Here is a 24,292-nt window from a genome sequence, read left to right on the forward strand (position 1 = left end):
GCCGCCTCCACTACAGCTGTCTTAACTTTTGCCTGAGAAGAATGTACCATCGTGTCTTATTTTTGTACTTTTGCCCCCCCCAACTAGAGTTTGAGACTAGAAGTGGAGGCTTTGCAAAGAAAACGTCTGTAGAAAGTTGAGTGTTTTCAGGCGCATCAGGCATTCATTAGGGCAGCTATGCTCTCAGGGGGTCCTTCACTCCTGGTTCCGCGGGCTTCGGACAACGGGCAGAAGCGGCTGCCAATGAGCCCCGCCGAGTAGCAGAGGGGGCAGGGCTAACTCTTTAAAGGAACCGCGACCTATTAGCAGACCAGAGCGTGACCCGGATGATGGCGGCCGGCGCGGCCTTAGCCTTGGCCCTGTGGCTACTATTGCCGCCAGTGGGGGTGGGAGGGGCAGGGCCCCCGCCGATCCAGGACGGCGAGTTCACGTTCCTACTGCCTGCGGGGCGGAAGCAATGTTTCTATCAGTCCGCGCCGGCCAACGCAAGCCTTGAGACTGAGTACCAGGTAGAGGGTCCCGGGCCGTAGAGCGAGCAGAGCCAGGGAGATAGGGCGTGGCCATACAGAGCAAGCAATGCATGCATTGAAGAGGGAAGGAGGAGGAGCCCGTGCGTAGGAGCGCGGGGGCGGAGCCAGGGAGAGCTAGACGGAGGGGGCGGGGACAGCGCGTGGGAGCGGAAGGGATGGGAATAATGGCAGAAGGCGGGGCTATTGTGGGGCAGCGGGGAGGCGGGGCCATCGGGAGAACGAGGGAGCCCTTCAGAAGGCAGGACCCTAGCGAGTGGGCGTGGCCAAAAGGGTTGGGTCGATTGCGGGAGTTGCGAGGCGAGACCAGAATGCTGTACAAGAAAGGGCGTGGCCAACCTGAGAATTTCTCGGGGGTTGGGCTAAGAGAAGGCGGCTGGGCTCCGTCTTCTCATTTGGGGTGTGGCCAAGCCGGGACGTGGTCTCTAGGGGGGGCGTGACCAGATAAAAGAGCCGGTCCTGAGGCCATCAAATCAATGGGGGCGGAGTCAAGGCAAGGGGCGCGGCCAGAGGCAGGGGAGAGGGGCGGGACTGGCTTGCAGGTGTAGGTGTCAGAGCTCAGGTAGGCCCCTGGTGGTGGTCGGTACGGGTCTGTGCGGGTCGGCCGAGCCCTGGCCTTCTCTGGCAGGTGCCCTTGGCCTATCCCTAGCCCTCCACCCGCTCTTACCTGCCCCTCAGGTGATCGGAGGTGCTGGGCTGGACGTGGATTTCACTCTGGAGAGCCCTCAGGGAGTGCTGCTGGTCAGTGAGTCCCGCAAGGCAGACGGTGTGCACACGTGAGTTAAGTCCTGATGGCTGCCCAGGTTCAGTTACAGCCCTGCCCCTCACCAGCGGCCTCGGGTTACCACCCTGCCTGCCTTGAAAAGTCTGGTTTGGCCGGCCACTCAGGGTCATGTCTGTGTGTCTGTCTGCCCAGGGTGGAGCCCACGGAGGCCGGGGATTACAAGCTGTGCTTTGACAACTCCTTCAGCACCATCTCAGAGAAGCTGGTGTTCTTTGAACTCATCTTTGACAGCCTGCAGGATGATGAGGAGGTGGAGGGTTGGGCAGAGGCTGTGGAGCCCGAGGAGATGCTGGATGTCAAGATGGAGGACATCAAGGTGCGCCCAGGCCAAGCTGGGGCCACTCCTCCCAGATCTCTGGCATTGGACCCTACCCTCTCACCTTGACTGGGGTCCGCCTTGGCCTGACCCTGCCTTTCCTACATATTGGTGCCCCCAACCTAGTAATAGTAGAACATTTCTAGGTGTAAACCTTGTTCTAAGGGCTCAAATAACTCATTAAATCTCCATAACCACCTTATATATAGGAAGTGTGCTCTAATTATCCCCCATTTTACAGTTGGGGAAACTGATGCACAAAATGGCTAAGTAACTCTTCTAAGGCCACACAGCCAGCAACTGACAGAGCCAATATTTGAACCCAAGCAGTCTGGCTTCACCTACTGCTATTTATTAATCACTAATATGTTCTTTGTACTTAATTAGGCATTCAGGAATTTCCCAGGCAGTCCAGTGGTTAGGACTCCAAGCTTCCACTGCCAGGGGCCGGGGTTCGATCCCTGGTTGGGGAACCAAGGTCCCGCAAGCCATGCGGCATGGCCAAAAAAATAATTAGGTATTCAATTCTCATGGCAACACTGAGGTTTAATTCTGAGGAGGAAACTGAGGCCCAGAGAGGTTATTTACTTGCTTATGGTCACACAGCCATTGAGTGGCAGAGGGATATAGACTCAGGCAGCCTGGCCACTGAGTCTGTGCTCTCAGCTGTCTCCCCCTCTCCCCCCAAACATGAACTCTCACCCCATTCTGCAGGACAAAACCTTGACCTGCTTCTCCCTCTGTGCCGTAGGAGTCCATCGAGACCATGAGGATCCGGCTTGAGCGTAGCATCCAAATGCTGACTCTGCTGCGGGCCTTTGAGGCACGTGACCGCAACCTGCAAGAGGGCAACCTGGAGCGGGTCAACTTCTGGTCGGCCGTGAACGTGGCCGTGTTGCTGCTCGTGGCTGTGCTGCAAGTCTGCACGCTCAAGCGCTTCTTTCAAGACAAGCGGCCTGTGCCTACGTAGCCCGCTGCCATGGAAGAACAGGCGAAAAGGAGGAGCAGCAAGGCGCATGCGTGTGAGACTTGGGGGGGGGTCCCTTCCCCAGCTTAGTTTCCTACGGGAGGGGAGGCTGTGCAGTTCGGGCCTGAGGTGTGGGCCCCCCCCTGCATCTCCTCCCTTCAGGGGCCGGGTAGGGAACACCAGCTGGCTTGCAGACATGGGCGCTCCAGGAAGGGTGGCTTAGCACCCAGAAATTGTGTATGGGGGGCACTGCAGCGTTCGAATGCAACCCTTGGGTTTTCTGGCCCTGCCTCTGTCCCCTATTGTAACGTGCCTTAGCCGGAGTCTTCCAGCCTGCACCAGTCCTACGTGGTGCAGACGGGGCCCAGGAAGCAAACTCCCCCTTCCCTTCCCCACTGGCCCTCCAAGCCAGGTCCCGGTAGGAAGGGGCTTGCTGCTGTGGGATGCCATGCCTTCCTTCTTCTCCTTGTGGCTCCACCTGAGGCCTGTGCTACTGCTGGGGGTGGCCTGCTCGTGCTAGGGGCCGGGAAGGAGACGTGGCCGCAGTGTTCTTGCGAGAACAGTCACTTTATTGACAGGAAGGGGGCAGGCTGGGTGTGAGGTCTGGTAACAGAACTCCAGGAGCGGGGCCTCCAAGACCACCCGCCCCTCCCGCTGTCCCTGCAGGGGCCCCAGACAGGGCTGAGGGGTGGCCTCAGCCAAAGCCTGCACAGGAGCCTCACGGAACAAAGGGCGGTCTGGCCTGGGCACCAGAGTCAATAAATTATGGTCAGAAAAATCACAGAGCCTGGTGATTGGGCCACAGGGACACCAGCCGGGACAGACCTGCCCCCAAGGGGGCAGCCAGGCAGGCGGGAGGGGTCTCCCACGAAGCTCAGAAGAAAGGTCGGGCAGGAGCTGATGGAGGTGGTCGCCTGGGCACAAGAGAAAAATCAGAAAGCAAAGTTTAACTGTGTCCCCGGCTGGGCTGGAAGGCCTGTAGCCCCAAGAGGGCGAAGGGGACCTCTGGGGAAAGTCCTCAGGAGACTGGGGGTGGGGAGGGGGCCTGACTGCGGCACAGTCTGGTGTGCAGGGCCAGGAGGCCCTCTCCCCTCAGTAACTGCGACGCCTGCCGCAGGCCCCCGTCCTGGCCTCTATTACCAGTGCCGTCTGGGGTGCAGGTGGGGGGACAGCCAGGCCTGTGTGTGTGTGGATGTGTTAAGGAAAGTAAAAGCTCTCCCCTCCAGAAGTGAACCCTCTCCCCAAGAGCAGTGCCGTTTGGGGTGCAGGTGGGAGGGGGAAGGGGGAAGGCCAGCAGCCCCCGTCCTCAGCCTGAAGGAAAACACAAAAGGCCCACACAGCAGCCACCAGAAGCGTCTTCCCTTTATTTTAGTTTATTAATAGGATACAGAGTGCAGGCACTTACAGTGGTCAAACCGAGCGAGCGAGAAGATCTGCTCACAGAGAGGCCACCTGGGCTCGACCCGTGGGGGAGGCCTGAGTGGGAGCCCAGAGGCCCCCGAAGCTTCCCCACCCACTCAGCCCTGAGCCCTGGGGACCCAGGAGGAGGAGATGGCCCAGGGAGGAGAGAGCGAGGTTGGCCGGGCCGAGTGTTCCGGACCTGGGAAAGGCACCTCCGGCAGCCGAGGCTGGGCCGTGTGGTTAATACGGCCAAGGAAGGAATATGTACAACTTGGGCGGGCGGGTAGCGCTGGGCCCACTGGGCCTGGCTCGCCGCTGGGAGCTCCCACTGCTGAGAAGCAGACACACTCCTTGTGCCCCAGCAAGGACTGGGGGGTATGGACACCCTCGGTGCCGTTTCTGGAAGGCCTGGCCTACTCAGGCTTTCCTGGCCAGAGAAGCCCCTGGGTGAGCACCACCACCCCAGCCTGGACGCCTCATTCAAGATGGCACTCGGGACGCAGCTGCCTCCTCTGCTACCTGAGACCCCATCCCCCAAAGTGCAACACCCCGGCTCCCCTCGTCCTGGGGCTCCAGGGCCCCTCCATTCAGTGCTGTGTCCAGCTGGGGATGGGGGCCAGGCCAGCCCCTTACTGGGGCCAGGGTTAGGGAAGAGTCAGGGGCTGCCTGCAGGGAGCCTGGTCCCGTGCGGGGACTGGAGGGCCAGGGGTGGCGGTGGATGGGCCCGGACCACCGAAGCTCCTGCACCGAGGGTCCTGCTCGAGGACCCCCGAGAACATGCCGCCCGCAGCCTAGTCGAGCAGGGATGGCTCGGCTGGGCGGATAATGGTGGGCCGGCTGGGCGCAGCAGGGGGTCTTCTGCTGCAAAGAGAATAGAGACAGACGGGGAAGGGGAGAGGGCAGTGAGGCTGGAAGCAGGGCAAGGAGGACCCAGGCCCCACCACCGCTGCCCCAGGCTGCTGCCCGAAGCCGGCTGCTCCTCTAAAGGCTGCTGGGGTGCTGGAAAGGAGTGTGCCAAGCCTGGACATCAGTACCCCCGCCATCACTCCCTTGCTCTGTGACCCTGGGCAAGTCCCCCGCCCGCCCTGGACCTCAGGTTACTCACAGGAGAAGTGGGGAGGAAAGACCCTGGCCTGCAGGGTGGGGAGAGGCAGGGCCGGCGCGGGCAGTGACTGACGTGCGTATCCTCAGAAAGGGAACAGGTCAAAACCGGAAGAAGGGGCCCCGTGGGAGGGGACCCAAGCTACGTGACGGGCCCATTTGCTCACGAAGAGGACAGGCCTGAGGGCCTGGGAGTCACCCTGACTCCACCACTCTGTGATTTGGCCTCTCTGGGTCTCAGTTTCCCCACCGGCCCAATGGGGATGCCAGTGACTCCTCCGCTCCCTGCAGGGCACAGGCCAGTGGCTCTAGGTGGCAGGCGGCGAGGGGGTCCGGCCTTACCTGGGCACTCCAGGGGGGATGCCGGGTGGAATCCGAGCTGGCCGAGATGGGATCTGAGGCGGGGCTGAGAAGGGGTCATTGTTGGCAAACACGCTGGGGTGGGGTCCGGGCCGGGATGGGATGGGGGGCGCTGAGAAGGAGGCTGCTGCCCCCACCGGCACAGGAATCAGGGGGGGCCCCGGGGTGGGGCCCCTCACTGCTGGGGGCCGGCCTGGGGGGTGCATGCTGGACACAGGCCGGCGCTGCGGAGTGGGGCTGTGGAGGAAGGAGAGGGTGTGAGCTGAAGACGGGGGGTGGCAGCACTGGCCGCATCCGTGTGGCCGCGGCAGCCCGAGGCGGGGCACGGGGTGCTGGCCACGGTGGCCTCTGTCACGGGGGCTGGCACCAGCTACCACCCAGCCAGATGCAGGTGAGTGCCCGGTCCTGGGCGCAGGGCAGCGCAGATACGCTGGGCCCCTCCGTCCAGCCCCAAGACCTGAGCCAAGGGGCAGCACCTGTCCTCAGCTGCGAAGGGCTCCTGCTTCCCTCTGGCCTCGTTCCCTTGGGCATTCCCCTCTCACTGGCCCCACTCGGGCCTCCCCCGCTCCTCCAATCCCCCCTCTGTAGCCAAAGATCCTTTCAGAGCCCAGCCCTGCCCTTCAGATCAGGTCCAAATGCCTCCAGAGGCTGCAAGGCCCACAGGCCTCTGTCCCAGCTGCCCCCCCGACCCCAGACTCCCCTCTGGGGCCAAGCACTTGACGCCCCTCAGGCTGGCTGCTGTGCCCTCTCCCCGAGGGCTCAGTAGGGCTGGCGCCTTCTGCGACGTCCCTGACCAATCCTCTCTCCTCCCACTATCTGTCCTGTCACTGGTTAGGTGTCCCTGCCCGATGCTCTGACTTGCCCATGCCAGGGCCGTATTTCCGTCTCAGCTCCAGGGTGGACAGGGCGGGGGATGCTGGTTACACCCTCCACGTGTCCCTCCAGTTCCCCCCCGCCCGCCATTCTCAGCTATGCTCTGTGCCCCAGGAGGCTCTCCCCTATGGCCGGGGTTGCCCAGGCCCCTTGCCCTCTCTGGCTTCTGTTTGGGGCTTAACCAATGGAAGGCACCAGGAGACAGGCGGGCCTTTAACCCTCCGTCTCCAGTCCCTTCAGGCCTAGGCGGGGAGGCAGTCCCACACTGTGGCTAGCCCTGGGTGCTGAGCCATCCGTGGTCGGGGGCCCCTGCACCCCGCCCACCCATGGGTTGTGCCCTGATGGACACATGGGGGCGTGGCAGGGGGTGGAGCTGGGATCCCGCAGGCAGCAGCCCCTGCAGCCTGCAGGCGACCAGGCCTCGCAGACCTGTGGCTGCTGGTGCTCTGGAGCCAGGTGTCATCAACGGGCGGGGGCACGGGCGTGGACACCGTGCTGGTGCTGATGTCCCCGATGATGCTGAGCGCCTCCTTGAGCGCGTGGTACATGCGCAGCATGTCGTCCCGCCGCTGGGCCTGGTCAGCCGACTCCTCCATGAGGCTGCTCTGGTCCGCCGATGAGTACAGGTAGGCCAGCAGCTCATGGTGGATGAAGGCCTTCGTCTGAGGGCAAGGGTTGGAGAGGTCAGGGCTTCCCACCACACCAGCCAAGAACTCAGCCAGCCTTGCGAATGGCCAGAAGAGCCTCCAGCGTGCTGGGCGGGGCTTCGTCTTTCGCCTGACTGCAGAACATGGGAGATACTTACAAGGAGGTGAGCTTTCCACTCAGTTGTCTCCCGAGTCCCTCAGGGGTGCTTGCAAGTGTTCTTCCAACCCATTTCATCAGATTCTTGGGAAACTTATTCCTAGAATCTTATCTTTTTTTTTTTCCTTCCACATGGCTTGTGGGATCTTGGTCCCCTGACCAGGTATTGAACCCGGGTCCTTGGCAGTGAAAACACGGAGTCCTAACCACTAGAATGCCAGGGAATTCCTGAATCTTATCTCTTTTATTGCTATCTTTTCTCCCATTATATCTTTTTCTTTGGCTGCACTGGGTCTTCGTCGCTGTACATGGGCTTTTCTCTAGTTGCGGCGAGCAGGGGCTACGCCTTGTTGAGGTGCGCGGGCTTCTCATTGCGATGGCTTCTCTAATGGAGCACGGGCTCTAGTAGTTGTGGCTCACGGGCTCTAGAGCGCAGGCTCAGAAGTTGTGGTGCACGGGCTTAGTTGCTCCGCGGCATGTGGGATCTTCCCGGACCAAGGCTCGAACCAACGTCCCCTGCGTTGGCAGGCGGATTCTTAACCACTGTGCCACCAGGGAAGTCCCTCAGTTACTTTTCTTGGGATTTCTAAGTATACATGTTCATGTTTACATACGAATAGTTTTTCCTATCCTTTTTGATGTTCACACCTTTAAATTATTTTTCTTGGGACTTCCCTGGTGGCGCAGTGGTTAAGAATCCGCCTGCCAATGCAGGGGACATGGGTTTGATCCCTGGTCCGGGAAGATCCCACATGCCGCAGAACAACTAGGCTCCTGCGCCACAACTACTGAGCCTGTGCTCTAGAGCCCGCGAGCCACAACTACTGAGACCGCGTGCCACAGCTACTGAAGCCCATGCGCCTAGAGCCCATGCTCTGCAACAAAGAGAAGCCACTGCAATGAGAAGCCCATGCACCGCAACCAAGACCCAACGCAGCCATAAATAAATAAATAAATAAATAAGTAAGTAAGTAAGTAAGTAAATAAATAAATTTTCTTGTCTAACTGCATTGCCTAGTCACCCTACAAGAAGATTATATGAAAGTGGAAATGGCCAACTTGTTCTTGATTTTGGAGGGGATGCTTCCAGAGCTTCCCCATTAAGGGCAAGAGTGGTTTTGAGACTGAAATACCAATTCAATGGATGTGTGAGATCTCATAAGAGAAGTCTCCTTCTACAATTGTCCTTTTAAGAATGGATGTTGGGGACTTCCCTGGTGGCGCAGTGGTTAAGAATCCGCCTGCCAATGCAGGGGACATGGGTTCAAGCCCTGGTCCAGGAAAATCCCACATGCCGCGGAGCAACTAAGCCCGTGCGCCACGACTACTGAGCCTGCAAGCCACAACTACTGAAGCCTGCGTGCCTGGAGCCCATGCTCCGCAACAAGAGAAGCCACCGCAATAAGAAGCACACGCACCGCAACGAAGAGTAGTCCCCGCTCGCCGCAACTAGAGAAAGCCCACACGCAGCAACAAAGACCCAACGCAGCCAAAAATAAATAAATTAAATAAATTAATTAAAAAAAAAAGAATGGATGTTGATCACTAATTATAAGAGAAGTGTAAATTAAGACTACATTGAAGTATACCTCACACCAGTCAGAATGGCCATCATCGGGGCTTCCCTGGTGGCGCAGTGGTTGGGAGTCTGCCTGCTAGTGCGGGGGACACGGGTTCGAGCCCTGGTCTGGGAGGATCCCACATGCCGTGGAGCAACTAGGCCTGTGAGCCACAGCTACTGAGCCTGCGCGTCTGGAGCCTGTGCTCCACAACAAGAGAGGCCGCGATAGTGAGAGGTCCGCGCACCGCGATGAAGAGTGGCCCCCGCTCGCCGCAACTAGAGAAAGCCCTTGCACGGAAACGAAGACCCAACACAGCCATAAATAAATAAATAAATAAATATAAATTTAAAAAAAAAAAAAAAGAATGGCCATCATCAAAACGTCTACAAATAATAAATGCTGGAGAGAGTGTGGAGAAAAAGAACACTCCTACACTGTGGGTGGGAATGTAAATTGGTGCAGCCACTATGGAAAACAGTATGGAAGTTCCTTAAAAAACTAAAAATGGAATTACCATATGACCCAGCAATCCCACTCCTGGGCATATGCCCAGGCAAAACTATAACTGGAAAAGATACATGCACCCCTATGTTCATAGCAGCACTATTTACAATAGACAAGACGTGGAAGCAACCTAAGTGCCCATCGAGAGACGAATGGATAAAGAAAATGTGTATATATACAATGGAATATTACTCAGCCATAAAGAAGAATGGATATGATATCACTTATATGTGGAATCTAAAATATGATACAAATGAATTCACTTATAAAACAGAAACAGACTCACAGACATAGAAAACAAACTTATGGTTACCAAAGGGGAAAGGGTGGAGGGATGGATAAATTAGGAGTTTGGGATTAGCAGATACAAACTACTATATATAAGATAAACAACAATGTTGTACTGTATACTGCAGGGAACTATATTAAATATCCTATAATAAACTATAATGGAAAAGAACATGAAAAAAATACATATATGGATGGATGAATTTTCTCGAACTTTCAACATGTACAAAGATGACAGTGCTGGATAGTTTTTCATTTGCAAACCACGTAAATGCACGCGCTAGTCAAACATTTAAATTCTGCAAAACGAGTAAAAGGGAAAATAAAATATAACCTAAAGTTACAGTGAAAACTCCTTTGTCCACTCTGGCCTCCTTAGGCCCCCTGAGTTCTCCCTCTAGGGAGCAACTGGTCACTCGGTCCTTGTACGAACTTCCAGATTTCTAGGCATATTATAGATAGATAATTTCCCTTCTGTTTTTACACAAATGGAGCCTTTCTGATCATTCTGTTATGCTCTATACCTTTTCTGTTTTAATAAAGTTATTATAGACCTGGAGATAGTTTTCATCCTTTTGTTTTTTGGTATTTTTTGCAATAGATTGGATATTTATTTAACGGATTCTAAGAAATGGATAGAGATTTCTAATCTTTGGCCACTATAAAACACGCTGAAAAGAATAACCATGTACGTGCTCAATGTGCATGTTGGCAAACGTCTCTGTGGGAGAAATCCCTGCAAGGAGAACTGCTGGGTCAAAGCATACATGAATTTAAAAGTTCATAGCTGTAGCAAATCCCATCTATATGTAGTAGGACACCCATGAAACTTAACACTGACCACCACTGAAGAAGAGACTGGGAAGAATGGAGTGAAAGGGAAGGGACATAGGAGTTTTGCTTTAGACTCTGTCGTATTTAGAGGTTTTATACTCACAACGTTAACTGAACCTGGGTTACATAGCTTTCCAAGTGCCTAGTGCTGAGCCCAAGGCCTGAGCCCTCCCAGCAGCCTGGAGCAGGAGACATCAGTACAGCTGCACTTCACCGAAGAGAAGCCTGATACCCTGAGAGGCTCAGGAGCCCCGGGGGTAGCAGGTTAACGCCCTGGGGTGAAGGCCGGCCGGGCTGCAGGCCACCAGGAGGCCACAGTTGGGGACAGACTCAGCCTGGGTTTGAATCCCACCCCTCACTCTTCTGAGTGACTTGGGTCAGGCTTCTTGACCTCTCTGGGCCTCTGTTTTCCTGTCTATAAAATGGGGATGATAGCAGGCCCTCTCCCAGGGTTACTGTAAGGCTGGAAAACTTTAGAGAAAGTGCACAAGCGTGGTGGTAGCTTCAATGACCCGATTAAACGGGAGTGTGAGCCCCGTGTGTCTGTACCTTCCCATTTCCCAAGAGAGGCTGGGGATCCTGATTGTGTTGTTTAAAAGGTGGTGAGACTCACTCTCATTTCTGATCTTATACAGACTGTGTTCAGCCCACATCTGGCTGCGGCGGCCCCCGTCCTGGGGGGGGACCCGGAGGGGCAGGCACTCACACTGTTGATCATGAGGTGCATGATGGTCTTTGGCATGAGGTCACGGATGGACTTGTTGATGATGGCCACATAGGAGTCCACCAGGTTGCGAATGGTCTCCACCTGCCGCTCCAGCTGCGGGTCCATGGAGAAGGTGTTCTCCTGGGCTCCGTCCTCGTTTTCTGCCTGCAAGTGGGGAGGGGAGGCCATGAGGGGTGACTGCAGCCTGAGTCCAGCGTGGGGAGCCCCCCTCCTCTGGGGATTGCTTGTCCTACCCGACCCGCAGCTGACCCTCTGGGGCTGGCCCCTCATGGCCGCGTTAGCACCACGTGGCCCTGCCTGCCCCTGGGCTGAGCTGCCCGGACCTGGGGGTGACCACAGTCCAAGGTGGGCTACTGCCTCTCACCTGGGGATGGGAACAACACGTTAATTTGGGGGCCATGTTCACTCCGCCTCAAGGACAGGAAAAAAGGAGAGAGAACTAAGCAGACAGGATCCCGGTCTACGTGCGTCCCTGTCCTTGACTTTAGTTGGAGAACCTTCTGGGCGCTGATGACAGAACCCTCTCCAGCCCTTTCTGCTTTGTCTGCTCAAGAGGGTATGGGCTACATGCCCTCAGAGAGTGCTGGCAAACACAGCTTGAAATGACCCATCCCGTGAGATGCCGGCCAACCTTCTTCTCCCAGGTGGGGTCAGCTCAGCCCAAGGTGTGCCGGCCGGGCAGGGTGCTCCTCACCTGGTCCTTCTCAGGGTAGACCCCGGCTCGGAGGAATGAGGCCTTCCAGCTGTCCACGTCCTCCTGGGAGTCACAGGCCAGCTCAATCTGCCGCAGGTCCTTGTAGACGTTCCTGTGGTGAGAGGGAGGGAGGGAAAGGCGCATGCTTGACCCTGCCCGTGGGCCCGGTGGGTGCAGTGAGCTGGAGCTCAGGCTCTGGGGTTGGCCTGACTGACCAGGATTCACCCCTGACCGGGGGCACTCACGACCAGAGGCCCCAGGATGGCAGCAGCCCCTGCACCCCATTGGGCTGATGGAGGCATCGTGAATTCGTGTCTGTAACACCCAAAACCGTGCCGAGAGCAGGGCGTGTGCTCAGCAAGAGTCTGCATCTAGCGGCATCTGCAGTGTTTTGTTTGTGGGCTCAGCTACTCCTCTCCTTCCCCTGGGAACTGCCCATCCCCTCCTTTATGTTCTCCTGGGGGAGCCAAAGGCTGCCAACGACCCCTCCAGAAGTGGGCAGAGACCCACGACACTCTCTGCCAGTTGGGGACCTCCCATCAAGGTGTTTCTAGAGAGGCTACAGCAGCATCATCCAAAAGAACGTTCTGGCCTGACGCAGCAGCCACGAGCCACAGGTGGCTTCTTTCTGAGCATCAGGAATGGGGCCAGCGTGGCCGAGAAAGTGAATGTAAAATTTTATTTTATTTCCATCAATTTACATTTAAGTAGTCACATGTGGAAATCCAAAAAAGAGGGGATATATGTATACGTATAGCTGATTCACTTTGCTGTACAGCAGAAACTAACACAACATTGTAAAACAACTAAACTCCAATCAAAAATTAATAAAAATAAATAAACAGTCACATGTGGCCAGTGGCTACTGCCTTGGACAGTAAAGGTCCAGCATGTGCCCCGATTCCTGGGAGGGAGTGGAGCTGGCCAGGGCAGGACTGAAACTCCCAGCAAAGGCTTGTGAACTGCTGGGCAAATGTGGGTCTGTGAGCAGAAGGTGCAGAGCCAAAAGGCTGGGGGAAAAACGGACAGACACTAACCAGTGTTTATAGGCAGTGTTCTCCATATATAGGCCAGGATCCATGCTACACGCATGCCATCCTGTCCCACAAGGCAGGTGTGACTGAGACGGCCAAGCTGTCCCAAAGTCTTCGAGTGAGATCTGGGTCTGAGGTTAGGCACGGATGGCCTCACAACAGTGCTCAGGCCAACCAGCAGTCAGTGAGTGGCTGCCCTGAGACTTCTGGAAGGAGTTGAGAGCAGGGAAAGGGAGCATGTCTTTGTTGCTCCTCCTCCTCCTTCCTGCTGCCTGGAACATCATCATGATGGCTGGAGTTTGAGCAGCCATCTTGGACAAAGAGGAGGAGAGCTGAGAAATAAGAAGGAGGGCCTGGGCCTGGATGCCTGTGGGGTTGTCCAACCTGCCCCGGATGGTGAAGTCTGGACTTGATTTATATAAAAAACCCAACTTCTATCTTGTTTCTGCTACTATCATTCTGGGTTTCCCGAACTCACCCCTAAATGATACATTAGGTAATATCTTCACCCCACCCCACTGCACAGGGGATCACAGGGCCAGGGAGGTGGGATGGCTGTCTGGCATTACACAGCCAGGAAGAGCTTCCCAGCAGGCCTGTCCCATCGCAGAACCCAGGTTCTCCCACACACCCTAGGGCTTCTTAGGCAGAGGAGGTGGGGGGTAGGGAGAGATGAGCCTAAAAGGGTTATAAAGGTTTTTGGAGCCAGCTGATGGTCAAAGTGGGTCTCAAGAGTTTTAGGCCAGCCCAGAACAAAGCAGGATAGAATGATTCTTGCACAAAACAGGTGGCTCAGCTGGATTTGGTGTGTGTGGATGGGCAGTGGGGAAGGTGGTCCTGGGGCCAGGAGGGAGGATGTCAGTGCCTGCTGGCCAGTCATGAAGAACCTCCAGGCCCTGGCTGACAGCTGACCCCTGACTTGGGGGTTCCCTGGATGAGGGTGTGAGTCTGGGCAGGGGCCCTCCTGGGTCCACGCTCAGCCCTTCCTCCTGCTCTCAGACCTCCTGCCAACTGGGTCTCTTCCTGAGCTGAGAGAAGTATCTTTGCTTTTGCTAAAGTCTCCCACCAACGCCCCTTGGCATGGGTTTACCGAGAGCCTCCTGGGCCCTTCTCTTCTCTGTTATACTGGCCCAGGGATCTTATCCCATTTAGACTTGAAACACCTCCACGCAACGACAACTCCCCAAATTCACGTTCCTGCCCGGAGCGCACTCCTGAACACCAGTCTCTCATACTTACCCAGCTGGCTCCTCCGCGCCCCACGTGGTGTCTCACAGGCCCCTCTCCCTCGGCATCACCCCAACCCAGCCTCCGACTGGCCCCGAGCCTACTCTGCCTCTGCCTTCCCCATGTCAGCCAATGGCAGCTCAGTCCCTGAGCAACACCTTTCTTGCTCTCATACCCACACCCACCAGGAGTTCAGTCGCTCTACTGGAATCCACCCCTTCCTCCTCTATGTCCTCAGCCCCACTTGGGTCCAGCCCCACCATCTCCCACCTGGGCCAATGCAGGCCTCTCCTCCCTGGTCTCCCACGCTCGCCTCCTCAGCCTGTTCCCCTCATGGCCACCAGGGGGCGCCGGTGAGCACCGGAGCCAGGTCCCATCCCTCCGCTGCTCAGAACCCTCCACGGCTCCTGCATCGTTTCATCCTCATCTCTCCCCAGAGGGGCCTCCCCACCCCGCTGACCACCCCACAGAAGCACTTTTCTGTTTCTTGACTGACACCCTTTCTGGAATGTGAGACCCCAGGGTAGGGACCGTTCACAGCAAGTGCTCGGTGGACGCTGATGAATGGTTGAACAGGGGCCATCGGTCTCCCTGGGACCTCGGCGGGTGGGGGTCGGGGTCGGGGGCACTCACCTCTGCTCCGTGTTGAAGATGGCGAAGACGTGCTTGTTGGACATGAAGCCCTTCTCCACGTCGCGGATTTTGAGGTTGTCCAGAGGCAGCATGTACTTCTTCTCTTTCTCCTGAGGGTGAAAGGGGAGGGGTCACCCTGGGCTGTTTAACTGAGGCCCTGAGGCTGCCCTGGGCTGGACTCTACCGGGAGGACCACCGCGAACACCTGACGCCTCCCATGCTGCTTTTTCCTCGGGTGAACTAGTCTGCCACCGCCCTGCCCCTCACTTACCTGCCCCAGCCACGCTGGCCTCTGTGACTCTCTGAACATCCCAAGCGGGCTCCTACCCCAGGGCCTTTGCACCTAGCATGCCCCCCCAACACCCTCGCCAACAGCGGCCTGGTGCCCTCCTTGCCTCTCTTGTACAGAGGGACCCTCCAGGCGAGGCCTGCCCTGACCCCACCCCAAACTCTCCCCCTACTTTTCCCCTTGGCGCTTCCCCTCACATAACACAACACACCACGTATCTTTCTTTTTGGCTGTGCCGCGCGGCTTACGGGATCTTAGTTCCCTGACCAGGGATCAAACCCACGCCCTCGGCAGTGAGAGCGCAGAGTCCCAACCACTGGACCAGGGAAGTCTCCCCCGCCACCCCACAGATCTTGCTTATTGACCTAGGGTCACCTAGACCGACTCATTGGGTCCTCGGGGGTGGAGACTCCTGCCTGTTTGGTTTACTGCTGACACACAGTGGATGCTCAAAACTGGCCGACTCTGACTCTACCCAGATTCCAACCACTGAGTGAATGAAACCATTAACACGACTACTTCTTCACGACGAGCCTGCAAGTGAGTTACCAATATGATCCCATTTTCGAGAGAAAGAGAGAGACAGACAGACAGACAGACAGACGGAGGCATAGAGGGGCAGGCAGTGGGGGCGGGGGAGGGAGCTGGAAAGAGAGGCCCCCTTGAGCTGATGCCTGAGTCCCAAAGCCGGGGTGGCCCTGTTCAGGAAGTGCCAACTGAGTGCTGGGCATGGCAGTCCTGCCGGCTGCTGGGGAAAGCAGCTCAGAGAGGACGCGTCTCCCGGTCAAGGGCACGGGCCTGGTGAGTCTCAGAGCTGGGAGTCACACTCCGGAGCCCAACTCCTGTTAGCTAAGCACCTACGATATGCCTGGGCCCGTGCAGATGCATTGCTATTAATCTTTACTGCGGGCGGGGGGAGGAGGTGGCAGAGCATTAACTGGGTTTTCTCCAGCAGGAAACCAAAGCACAGCATCAGGGTACCCCACCCCCACCCCCGCCGCCTCTCCCCGACTCCCACTCGACCCACAGCAGCTCTCAGGGACTGAGGGGAAGAGCTGCTTGTCTGCAGCTCATGCAGCCCTCTCACACAGCCCTGCCGGGGAAGCGTCGCGCGCAGAGAGGGAAGCGGGCCGCCCAGGGCCACGCAGCAGGTGGAGTGGGCCACGGTGGGATTCAGAAGCCAGGTTCTCCCCACTGCCCTCCTGGTCTTTGACCTCCCGAGCACCTTTGGAGAAGAGAGACCTGCCCCCCTCACACAGCAGCTCACTTCTTTTCACCCATCCTACCCCTGACCTCCGGAAGGCCTCAGAACAAAGCCCAACGTGGCGGTTCCTCCCCAAATCAAGAGCAGCCACAGTGGTGGCGGGGAAGGGGCCCAGGGGCCCCCCAGAGGGTGGAGGGCCACTTGGAGTTTCAGGACTACTCAACGGGAGGCAGGAGCGAGTGGCAGGCTCGGTACGTGGGCTCAGTCCTGACTAAGGTGTTAGGAGCTCAGCTGGGCCCGGCCCCTCCCCAGCCATGTGCCCTTGGGCAAGCCACTGCCTCTCTCTGCCTCAGCTTCCTCAGCTGTCAAAGATGGGTAGGAGTCTCGTCCTCCTGGTGCAAGGTGAGGGCGGACACCGTGAAAGCCCCGAGCACATGCCCACCCCAGAGCTGGTGCTTGCGAGGCGCCAGGGGTTTTCTTTTGTCTGTCTGTCTGTCACTCTTATGCTCCAGGGTCAGCCAGACCACCGGGCTCTGGGCAAGCAGAGGAGCCAAGGAGGTGGGAGACCCCATTCACGCTGGGAGCCGGGGCAGGGGAGCGGGGTGCACGCAGGCCAGGGAACGCGGAGCCCGGGGCCCTCCCACCTCTCAGGGAAGGATTTTGGGGGGCTTCAGAAAGGGCAAGGGCAGGAGTTCCCAGCCCGGAAGTTTGTGAAGAGCCTCTGCTGCCCCCACCCTATCATGTCATGAGGCAGGAAGCTTCCAGTTGGCCGGCTACGGCCAAGTAACTGAGTCACAGCCCTTTCGGGCCCCGAGTGAGACGCCACATCTGGAAGTGTTTATAGCGTGATTCCGCCCAGAGCACAGAGGCTGCCTTCCTGATGCTGCCCGCACGCACGCAGACACACTCACACACACACACACGCACACACGACACAAACACACACCACACAGACACGGAGGCGTGCATGTACCCCGCCCCCACCCCCAAAGAGACCTTCTCCTGCGCACAGAGGCCACGGACCCAAACCCTCCCTCCTGCGCCCCCCCCCCGCCCGCCTCCCCCTCGCTCTCCCCCACCGCCTCCTTAGGATTTCCTGAAAACCCACAACTTTCTCCAGATGCACGCTGGCCCCGGCCGTGCCACGTCAGAAGAGACGAAGCAGATCGTCGCGGGCGGACCAGTGGCTTCCTCGCCTGCTCGGAGGTGCTGGGGCGCTGTGGCCCTGCTGCTGCCCAGGGGGCCCGAGGGACGGACAGCCGGCCCCGCCAACCCAGTGTTCAGACTACCTGTTCAGGGGGCTCTGAATGTGTACAGTAGTCTGCACATTGGTTAGGCTGGGCTCGGGCGAGCGGCGCGTCGGGATGGGCCCCCCACCCAAACTCGCTGCCACCCACGCAGCGGGGCAGACCAGGAGGTGAGTGCCACTGCCCACCGCCCTCCTCCCCACGGGCCGGAGGCCTGGACAGAAGATTCTGGAATAAAGAAGAAGGGCTTGGGCGGGGGTGGTCGCCGGGGAGGAAAAGAGGCGCCGGGGAGAGGCAAAGAGAGCCCCGACACCGGCTGAGGGGTTGGGGGCTCTGGCGGAATCAGTCTCCTATTCCCACCCTCCAGTAACCACCTCCTCTTGTTTATTTTTTTAAATAAAGAAATACTGGTGTCTTGCCTCTCTCTGAGGCTTCTCTACGATGGTGGCCTGACCCCGGGGGTGGCCACCCTGTTGTGTGATTTTCAGGGCCCTTGCTGGGATCCTAATTTGGGGGGGAGGGGGGAGGGCGGGGGACGGACAGACAGACAGGCTTTCGCGCCTGCCCCTCCCCGATCTCAGCCCGCTTTGTGTCTGGGGTGTACACAGGGCCCCATTCACAGGTCTGCTGGTTCTCATTACCGCCGGCGGCGCTCGACCCTCCTCCCAACACTGCCCCTGCCTCTGCTCTGGGGCCCCGAGGGAGGGTCTGGGGCTCCTGCTTTCAAGCCCTAGATGAAGGAGAAACAAAGGGCCCCTCCTTAAGTCAAAAACTGGGCTCCCGATGGTGTCATACAGCGAATCGCCAGGCTAGGGTTTGGGCCCAGAAGCCCCCTCTCCAACTGCCCCGGGGACCCCCAAAGCCCAAAGGTGCAAACCAGCTCTCAGCATATCTGACAGCTGATGCAGCACAGAGCAGACTGGGTTTCAGACTGCGGGGGAGGAAAGAGAGGGAGAAGAAGTGCAAGCGTCATCCCCACCCACACTGCACCCCGGCCATCTTGAGGAGCGGATCTGGCCACGCAGGTTCCTTGAGGAATGTGCGGTCCCGCCCACCCTCCCTCTGCATCTCGACCCAGGAAGGCGCCAGGGTCCTGGACAACCCCAGTTTAGAAGCAGCCACCCAGGCAAGGTCCCCTGGGGGACTCGGGGCTCCCAAGCCTTCACGACACTCCAGTGTTGAGCCTCCGGCCTCGCGGGGAGTGGGATGACGACATTCTACTCTTAAACGCCCGCCACTTGTTGGAAGCGCTTCCTGCCTGGGCAGTGGGGAGTGGTCCAGGTGTGGGGCTGAGGTGCCTCGGGTCAGGGAGCCTGTGTCCTGTACCCACCGCGTGGGGACACTTCCCCACCCTGTGACATGGGGGCAAGTCACTGCTCAGAACCTCAGTTTCCTTACCTGACAAAAGGAATGTGAGTATCTACTGAGGAGGAGGAGGAGGAGGAGGAGGAGGAGGAGGAAGAGAGTGCCCTCCGTGTGGGACCATGGCAGGCTCTCCTAGCCAGTGAGCCTGGCACAGGGCAGGGGCTTCATAAACAAGAGAGGGCTACCCAGAGGCACCAACGGAGTTCTACCTGTCTTGTCTCTGAGCCTGGGTGGAAATACATATGGTTGGGCACAGGCCTGCCTGTGCTGGGATGGGGTCAGCTGCCAGTGAAGCCCCAGGTGTGGGGGTCACCCCAAAACCCCAAGGGGGGGAGAGCCAGGTAGGGCAGCTCCAGGGGCGACCAGAGAAGCCGGGCCTCTCCTCGGGGGGCACCTGGGCCGGGCTGGAGGCTGTGCCACCCCATGTGGGCAAAGCACAGAGCGGAAGCAAAGATTCAGGAGCATGTGAGCAGAGGGGTGCGTGTGCCTTCTTTGTCAGGCACCTCCTTCCCTCCTGTGGCCACGTGGTGATGGGCACGGGGCAGCCATCCTGGACCACGAGGAGGAGCTACGTGTTATGATGGCCATGGGGGAGGTGGAGCCAGGGCCCTGGCCAGCCTCACGGCACAGGGCTGCCAAGCTCGCCGGGATGCAGGCAAGAAACAGACCACCTCTGTAAGTGCCTTCATTTGGGACCTCTGTCACAGACCCAAATCGATAGCCACCTAATACCACCTTGACGACAGGGAGCGCCTGTGTTGTCTCTCACAGGGCAACCCAGGAAAATGAGAGAAACACAGTGGCCCTCGCTGGTGGCCCCTGGAAGCCTGTGTCAGAGTGGCAACAGGCAGTCACACCAGAGGAATGGCTTCACTCCCAGGCCACTAAGACACAGTACTGTCGTTCTGTTAAGAGAACTAAGCCACGCAATGGGCCACTCAGGACGGGAGGATGGGCCGCGGCGGAGGAGGGACCTGCACGGCAGCACCCGGTGGGGCTGCCCGCTGGGCCAGGGGCCAGGGGTGCACTCCCTCACAGCCCCGTCCACAGGCTCAGGGAGACCATGGCACGAGGCAACGCGCAACACCACTCCCTGTGCTTAGTACTCCTGGTGCTGTTCCCAGAGGCCTCCCTCATCCTTCTGAGGAGGACAAGCACATGTGGAATGATCTCAAGACAGACACCGTGACTGAGCACCTCGAAGGTGCAAGGGCCGTTCTACCTCACTTCACGGATGGGGAAACTGAGGCCCAGAGAGGCTAAGGGCCTGGCTGAGCCTGGGTTAGCTGTAGACAATAGAACCCCAGCAGCCTCACCGTGAACCTGAGTCCCCGACCCCAGGCCATGCTCCCTCTGAAAGCCCCCCGCCTTGCCACGATTTTGAAGGGTGGGATCAGTTTGGAGCCTCCCCCACGTCCCTTTCCTCCTCAGGGAGCCCAGCCCCCATGAGGCACGACCACACGGGGGGCCGTGAGGGGCTCGGATATGATGCACAGTGCCTTTGGACACCCTGCGGCCCTGGCTGATACCATCCTAATGGTAAGCTTTGGGGCACGGTGGCGCTCAGGGAGCCTTTCCCGAATGAACAGCAAGTTGAAGGAGCGCCACCCAGAGGAGGGAGGTGTGGAGAGCACGACCCACAACTGCCCAACCGTCCCACCCCTGCCAGCCACTCACCTCCTCGTCCTTGTACCACGACAGTGACTCGGCCGTCAGCACAAACCAGTACTCCTTGGAGCCGCCCTTCATCAGGCTGATGTTGTTGATGGTCAGCCAGCCCCTGCGGATCACCTAAAGGGGGGGGAGGGCGGGGCTCAGCGGGGGACAGCGGCCACCACCCAGCCCAGCCTGCCCCAGCGCGGTGGCCAGCGCCCTCGCCCCCAGCAAGGCCCGAAACCGGGGACCACGGCAGAGACACCTCCAGCCCAAAGCCAGGCAACCCGACTCCAGGCCACCTTGCCCCAAGCACTTCCCAACGGAGACCAACGTGGGGCCCGCGGCGGGCAGACGTGCACTCACTCACAGGCCCCAGGGTGATTGGGAACTGGGTCCCTGGGGAGCCCCTCTGCGCTTGGGGTTAGGGTGAATTAGCACAGGTGGCAAAAGGTACGCCCAGCCGGAAGGGGCCCAGAGGAGGGCATCCCAGGCTTGTGGGGGGGCGCCATGTCACGTTGGATGTGACTGAAGGAATCACACTTGTCTTGGTGAGACGCGGTACCAGCGACACCCCTGGGCCCTGCCCCTCGCGCCCTGTGGAAGGCGGCTGTGGATGCAGAGCTGGAGGAGTCGCCCAGGCAACGGGGTGGCTCCTTTCAGGGGCCAACTGGCAGAGGCTCGATTCTGCTGCCCGGCTCCCCCAGGCAGGCGCTCGGTGGGCACAGGGACCTGCTCTGACCAGGAGTCGAGGCCAGCCCCCGCCCCAGGGCTCCCCTCCCCGCAGGCTCTTTTCAGGATATGAGGATGAAGAGACTCCTCCACCCAGAGGGCTGGGGACAGAAGTCTGAGCCCCGGGGACCCGCCAAGGCTCATGCCCCACTCTGGCTTGAAGCCACGTGGCCCCACTTTTCTCTGACTGGCACGTCCGGGTTCTGGGCTGGGAGACCCCTAGATGGGGCTCGTCTGGCCACTGCTGTCCTCTGAGCAGGAGACAGAAGCCAGGCCTGCGTGGGGGACTCACCTGGCAGCTAAACGCAGGTAGCCTGGGGGAGGCCACACTCCCATGTTCCCCGGGCCATGGAGGCGCCCGTGGGCTGGAGCCTCCCACCACTCTGGACTGGGGACCCCGGGGCAGCGGGAAGCACGAGTCGGCGCAGGCAGGGACGCCCGGGGCCAAGGCAGCGACAAACTGGGCTAAGCTGCAGGAGGTGGGCTGCGAGTGGCCACAGACAGCTGGCAAGGGCTAGCGCTGTAACCCCCAGGGTGGGGTAGGGCTTCGGGGCTGCCTCTGGGGCCCACATGCCCCCCTAGTGGATGGGTCTCAAGAGGGGCTCCATCCTGTCCACTCTGCCCTGCCCCAGGCACACCCGATCTTCACAGGGCCACCGCCCGCCTGTGGCTGGAAATGAGCTCTTACGCCTCAGAGACCAGGAAGGCAGAGGCGGCCACAGAGCGGCCAGGGACCTCTGCACCACATACAAGTCCCTGCCCAGGCTGTGCCACCGTTGAAATGCCACCTGGCAGCCCGTGCTAAGGCTTCTCCCTCCCTGGGATGACGAGACAGCACCTGGGAGTCTTGTGGCCGTCAGGGAGCAGGCAGAGACTGTCAGCCCCAACGAGGTCACGGTCTCATTCCTGGCAGCAGGGTGACCGACTCACCCTGGCTTCTCCAGGAGGCCCCTAGGTTTAGCCCTCAAAGTCCTGGGAACGCCCTCAGTCCCAGGCAAAGTGGGACGGGTGGTCAGGCCGGGGGCGAGGCTGGTCTCCAGACTCAGGCCCGAGGCCGTCCTACGAAGGACCCAGGAAGGAGCCCCTGCATCTGGCAACCACACCCAGCTCCAGAACTGCGTGGGTGCCTGTCCCCGCCTGTTCCTCGCTCCCCCAGGGGCAGGGTAGGGCCTGCCTTGTCTTAGTCCAGGTCTAGAGTGGGTGCTTCTAAACTTCAGTCATTGATCGACAGCCGGGGGCGGGGGGAGGCTGTGCGTGTTGGGTGCTCCCCAGAGAAGAAGTCCTCACATGGCAAGGCCTCCACACTCCCAGGCCCAGCCTCGTTCCCAAGGGGGCAGATGTGCCCCCCACCGCCACCCCTCGGTGGCCGAGCTGGCTCGCCTGCCTCCACCCTGGGTCAGTAGAGGTCAAAGCTAGCAGATGGGGCCCTTGTCGTGCTCCAGGGCATGTGGCCATGCTGGAAATGGCACAGCTGGGCCTTGGGGCAGGAGGCTGCTAGTTAGGCCTGGAGAAGCACTGCCCCGCCTCAGGTCCCTTTGCCCTTGAGCCACCCAGAGAGCTGCCTGTGCGGGAGCCCAAGGGGATTCAGAGACAAAATCCCGCCCCGGGGAGGGGCAAGCTGCTGGTGGCAGACACAGGCGCTGAGTCTAGAGGAAAAGGAGCGGTCGGGCCTTCTCATCCAAAAGCCAGATTTGTGCCCAAGGGACTGGGCTTAGAAAAGGGGGGCGGGGGCGGCGGGAGTAGGGTCAGCTGGGGAGACAGAAGAGGCAGGCGGGGTTCCCATGCTCCAGGGGGCAGGCATGCTGGGGGCGGGAGGAAGGGCTGCCAGGAGCAGCAGCTGCCAGGAGAAGCGACGCGGCTGGGGCCCACCTCCTCCCTGGGTGAGTCGCCTGGGCAGGGATGGAAACCACGGCCGGGAGACCCAGGCGCCACAGCCACGCACACGGCGGGGCTGGGCTTCGTGGCTAGGGGTGTGGAATCTGGCAGGAAAAGAATGACTAAACTTCTCGGGGTGTGGGTGTGGGGAGAAACATGCCCCTGGGCTGTTTGGAGGGAAGAAACCATTCAAAGGGGATTGGGGGTGACACACGGGGAAAGTGGGAACCGTGGGCCCGAGGACTATCTATTTCTCCCGCAACCGCCCCCAACCATGGCAAGCTGTGGCCTCTTCTGCATCTTCCAGGTCCTGTTACGGGTTCAGCTCAGCTACTGGAAAGATCCCGGGGTCACCAGAAGATCCCTGCCAGAGGGCAGCAGCAGTAGGGCCCGCCCAGTGTGGGGGGAGAGTACCCGGGAGAAGGAGGCTTTGGTTAGGGCTGGTGGCCCAGGCCATGGTCTCCAAGGTGGAGAGCTGGGGCCGAAGCCAGCTGCCCAAAGGCAAGCACCTTGAAAAGAGCCCAACTCTCAGAAGTGAGCATTGCCTGCTCCCTGCTGGGCTGGGCTGGGCCACACACAGAGAGGAGGTGTTACCTAAAACAGGGATGGCAAATACCATTCACCAATCAATGGGTAGCACTGTGGTGAGAATTCTGGGCACTGTGGGAAAGGATGCTAGGATCAATTAGTGATGTTTGCCATTGGCAAAGGGACAGGGGCAAGTGCAACAGAACAGCCTAATCAATCATCGTATCTGCTATGGAGGCAGGAGGATAGTGGCAGCATCCAGGAGAGAGTCCCCTGATCAATGTCTGTGATGGGTACAGGAGGGGTGTCACATGCAAAGCTATCACATGGGGGAAAAAATTCCTTGACCAGTTAGTCATATCTGCCACGGAATGGGGAGTAGTGACATGCTTAGGAAACAAAAATGCCAGGATCGATTAGTGATGTCTGCCAGGGGCACAGGACAGAAGAGAGGTACAAGAAAAAGAGTGCTGGATCAATTAGTAATGTCTGCCTTGAGTGCAGGAGGGGAAAATTTCTGCATGGTGTTGTCTGGAAACAGAGCGGTGGCAGTGGCAAGAACAAGCTCTTGCAGGGCTTGAGCAAAATCTTCCCCGGTCAGGGAGGTGAAGAGAGAAAGGCCTGGGGTGTTAGCTGGGTATTTGCCATCCCTGACCTACAGGAAACTAGGAAACCATGTCAGGAATGGGCTGGAGGGGTGGGCGCCAGATGGGGGCAGTGGTCAGGTTAGTGTCTGTGTGAGTCAGCTTAGCCCAGGGCAACA

The 24,292-nt window shown here is 58.9% G+C and overlaps 2 protein-coding genes across 12 annotated transcripts in view; one reads left to right on the forward strand and one right to left on the reverse strand.

Moving 5' to 3' along the window:
* The first annotated feature begins 204 nt into the window (after positions 1–204).
* On the forward strand, positions 205–3,372 carry TMED1 (transmembrane p24 trafficking protein 1). The gene is made up of 4 exons (XM_007168964.2): positions 205–509; positions 1,206–1,303; positions 1,444–1,627; positions 2,379–3,372. Exons 1-4 carry the CDS (start codon positions 327–329, stop codon positions 2,595–2,597), a joined length of 684 nt encoding a protein of 227 aa, XP_007169026.1. The 5' UTR covers positions 205–326; the 3' UTR covers positions 2,598–3,372.
* An 8-nt stretch (positions 3,373–3,380) lies between these two features.
* The window catches only part of DNM2 (dynamin 2), a 91,609-nt gene continuing 70,697 nt past the window's right edge, over positions 3,381–24,292 (reverse strand). For 5 of the 11 annotated variants that reach the window (XM_057539682.1, XM_057539679.1, XM_057539687.1 and 2 more), the window contains 7 exons: positions 20,419–20,532; positions 14,637–14,746; positions 11,743–11,854; positions 11,028–11,192; positions 6,759–6,991; positions 5,439–5,693; positions 3,939–4,856 (listed from right to left, as the gene is read on the reverse strand). In XM_057539682.1, coding sequence (XP_057395665.1) covers positions 4,787–4,856; positions 5,439–5,693; positions 6,759–6,991; positions 11,028–11,192; positions 11,743–11,854; positions 14,637–14,746; positions 20,419–20,532 — 1,059 coding nt within the window. In that variant the 3' untranslated portion in view covers positions 3,939–4,786. Of the gene's footprint in view, positions 3,509–3,938; positions 4,857–5,438; positions 5,694–6,758; positions 6,992–11,027; positions 11,193–11,742; positions 11,855–14,636; positions 14,747–20,418; positions 20,533–24,292 lie in introns of those variants that run through there. The other 6 variants (XM_057539688.1, XM_057539685.1, XM_057539684.1 and 3 more) reach the window with 2 other exon arrangements.

This window comes from Balaenoptera acutorostrata, chromosome 2, assembly GCF_949987535.1.
Source record: "Balaenoptera acutorostrata chromosome 2, mBalAcu1.1, whole genome shotgun sequence".
NCBI lineage: Eukaryota > Metazoa > Chordata > Mammalia > Artiodactyla > Balaenopteridae > Balaenoptera > Balaenoptera acutorostrata.

Coding starts and splice junctions, on each gene's coding strand:
- TMED1 (XM_007168964.2), top strand. CDS start 327: ATGATGGCGGCCGGCGCGGCCTTAGCCTTGGCCCTGTGGCTACTATTG. Junction 1,304..1,443: donor AAGGCAGACGGTGTGCACAC/GTGAGTTAAGTC, acceptor CTGTCTGCCCAG/GGTGGAGCCCACGGAGGCCG. Junction 1,628..2,378: donor TCAAGATGGAGGACATCAAG/GTGCGCCCAGGC, acceptor TCTGTGCCGTAG/GAGTCCATCGAGACCATGAG.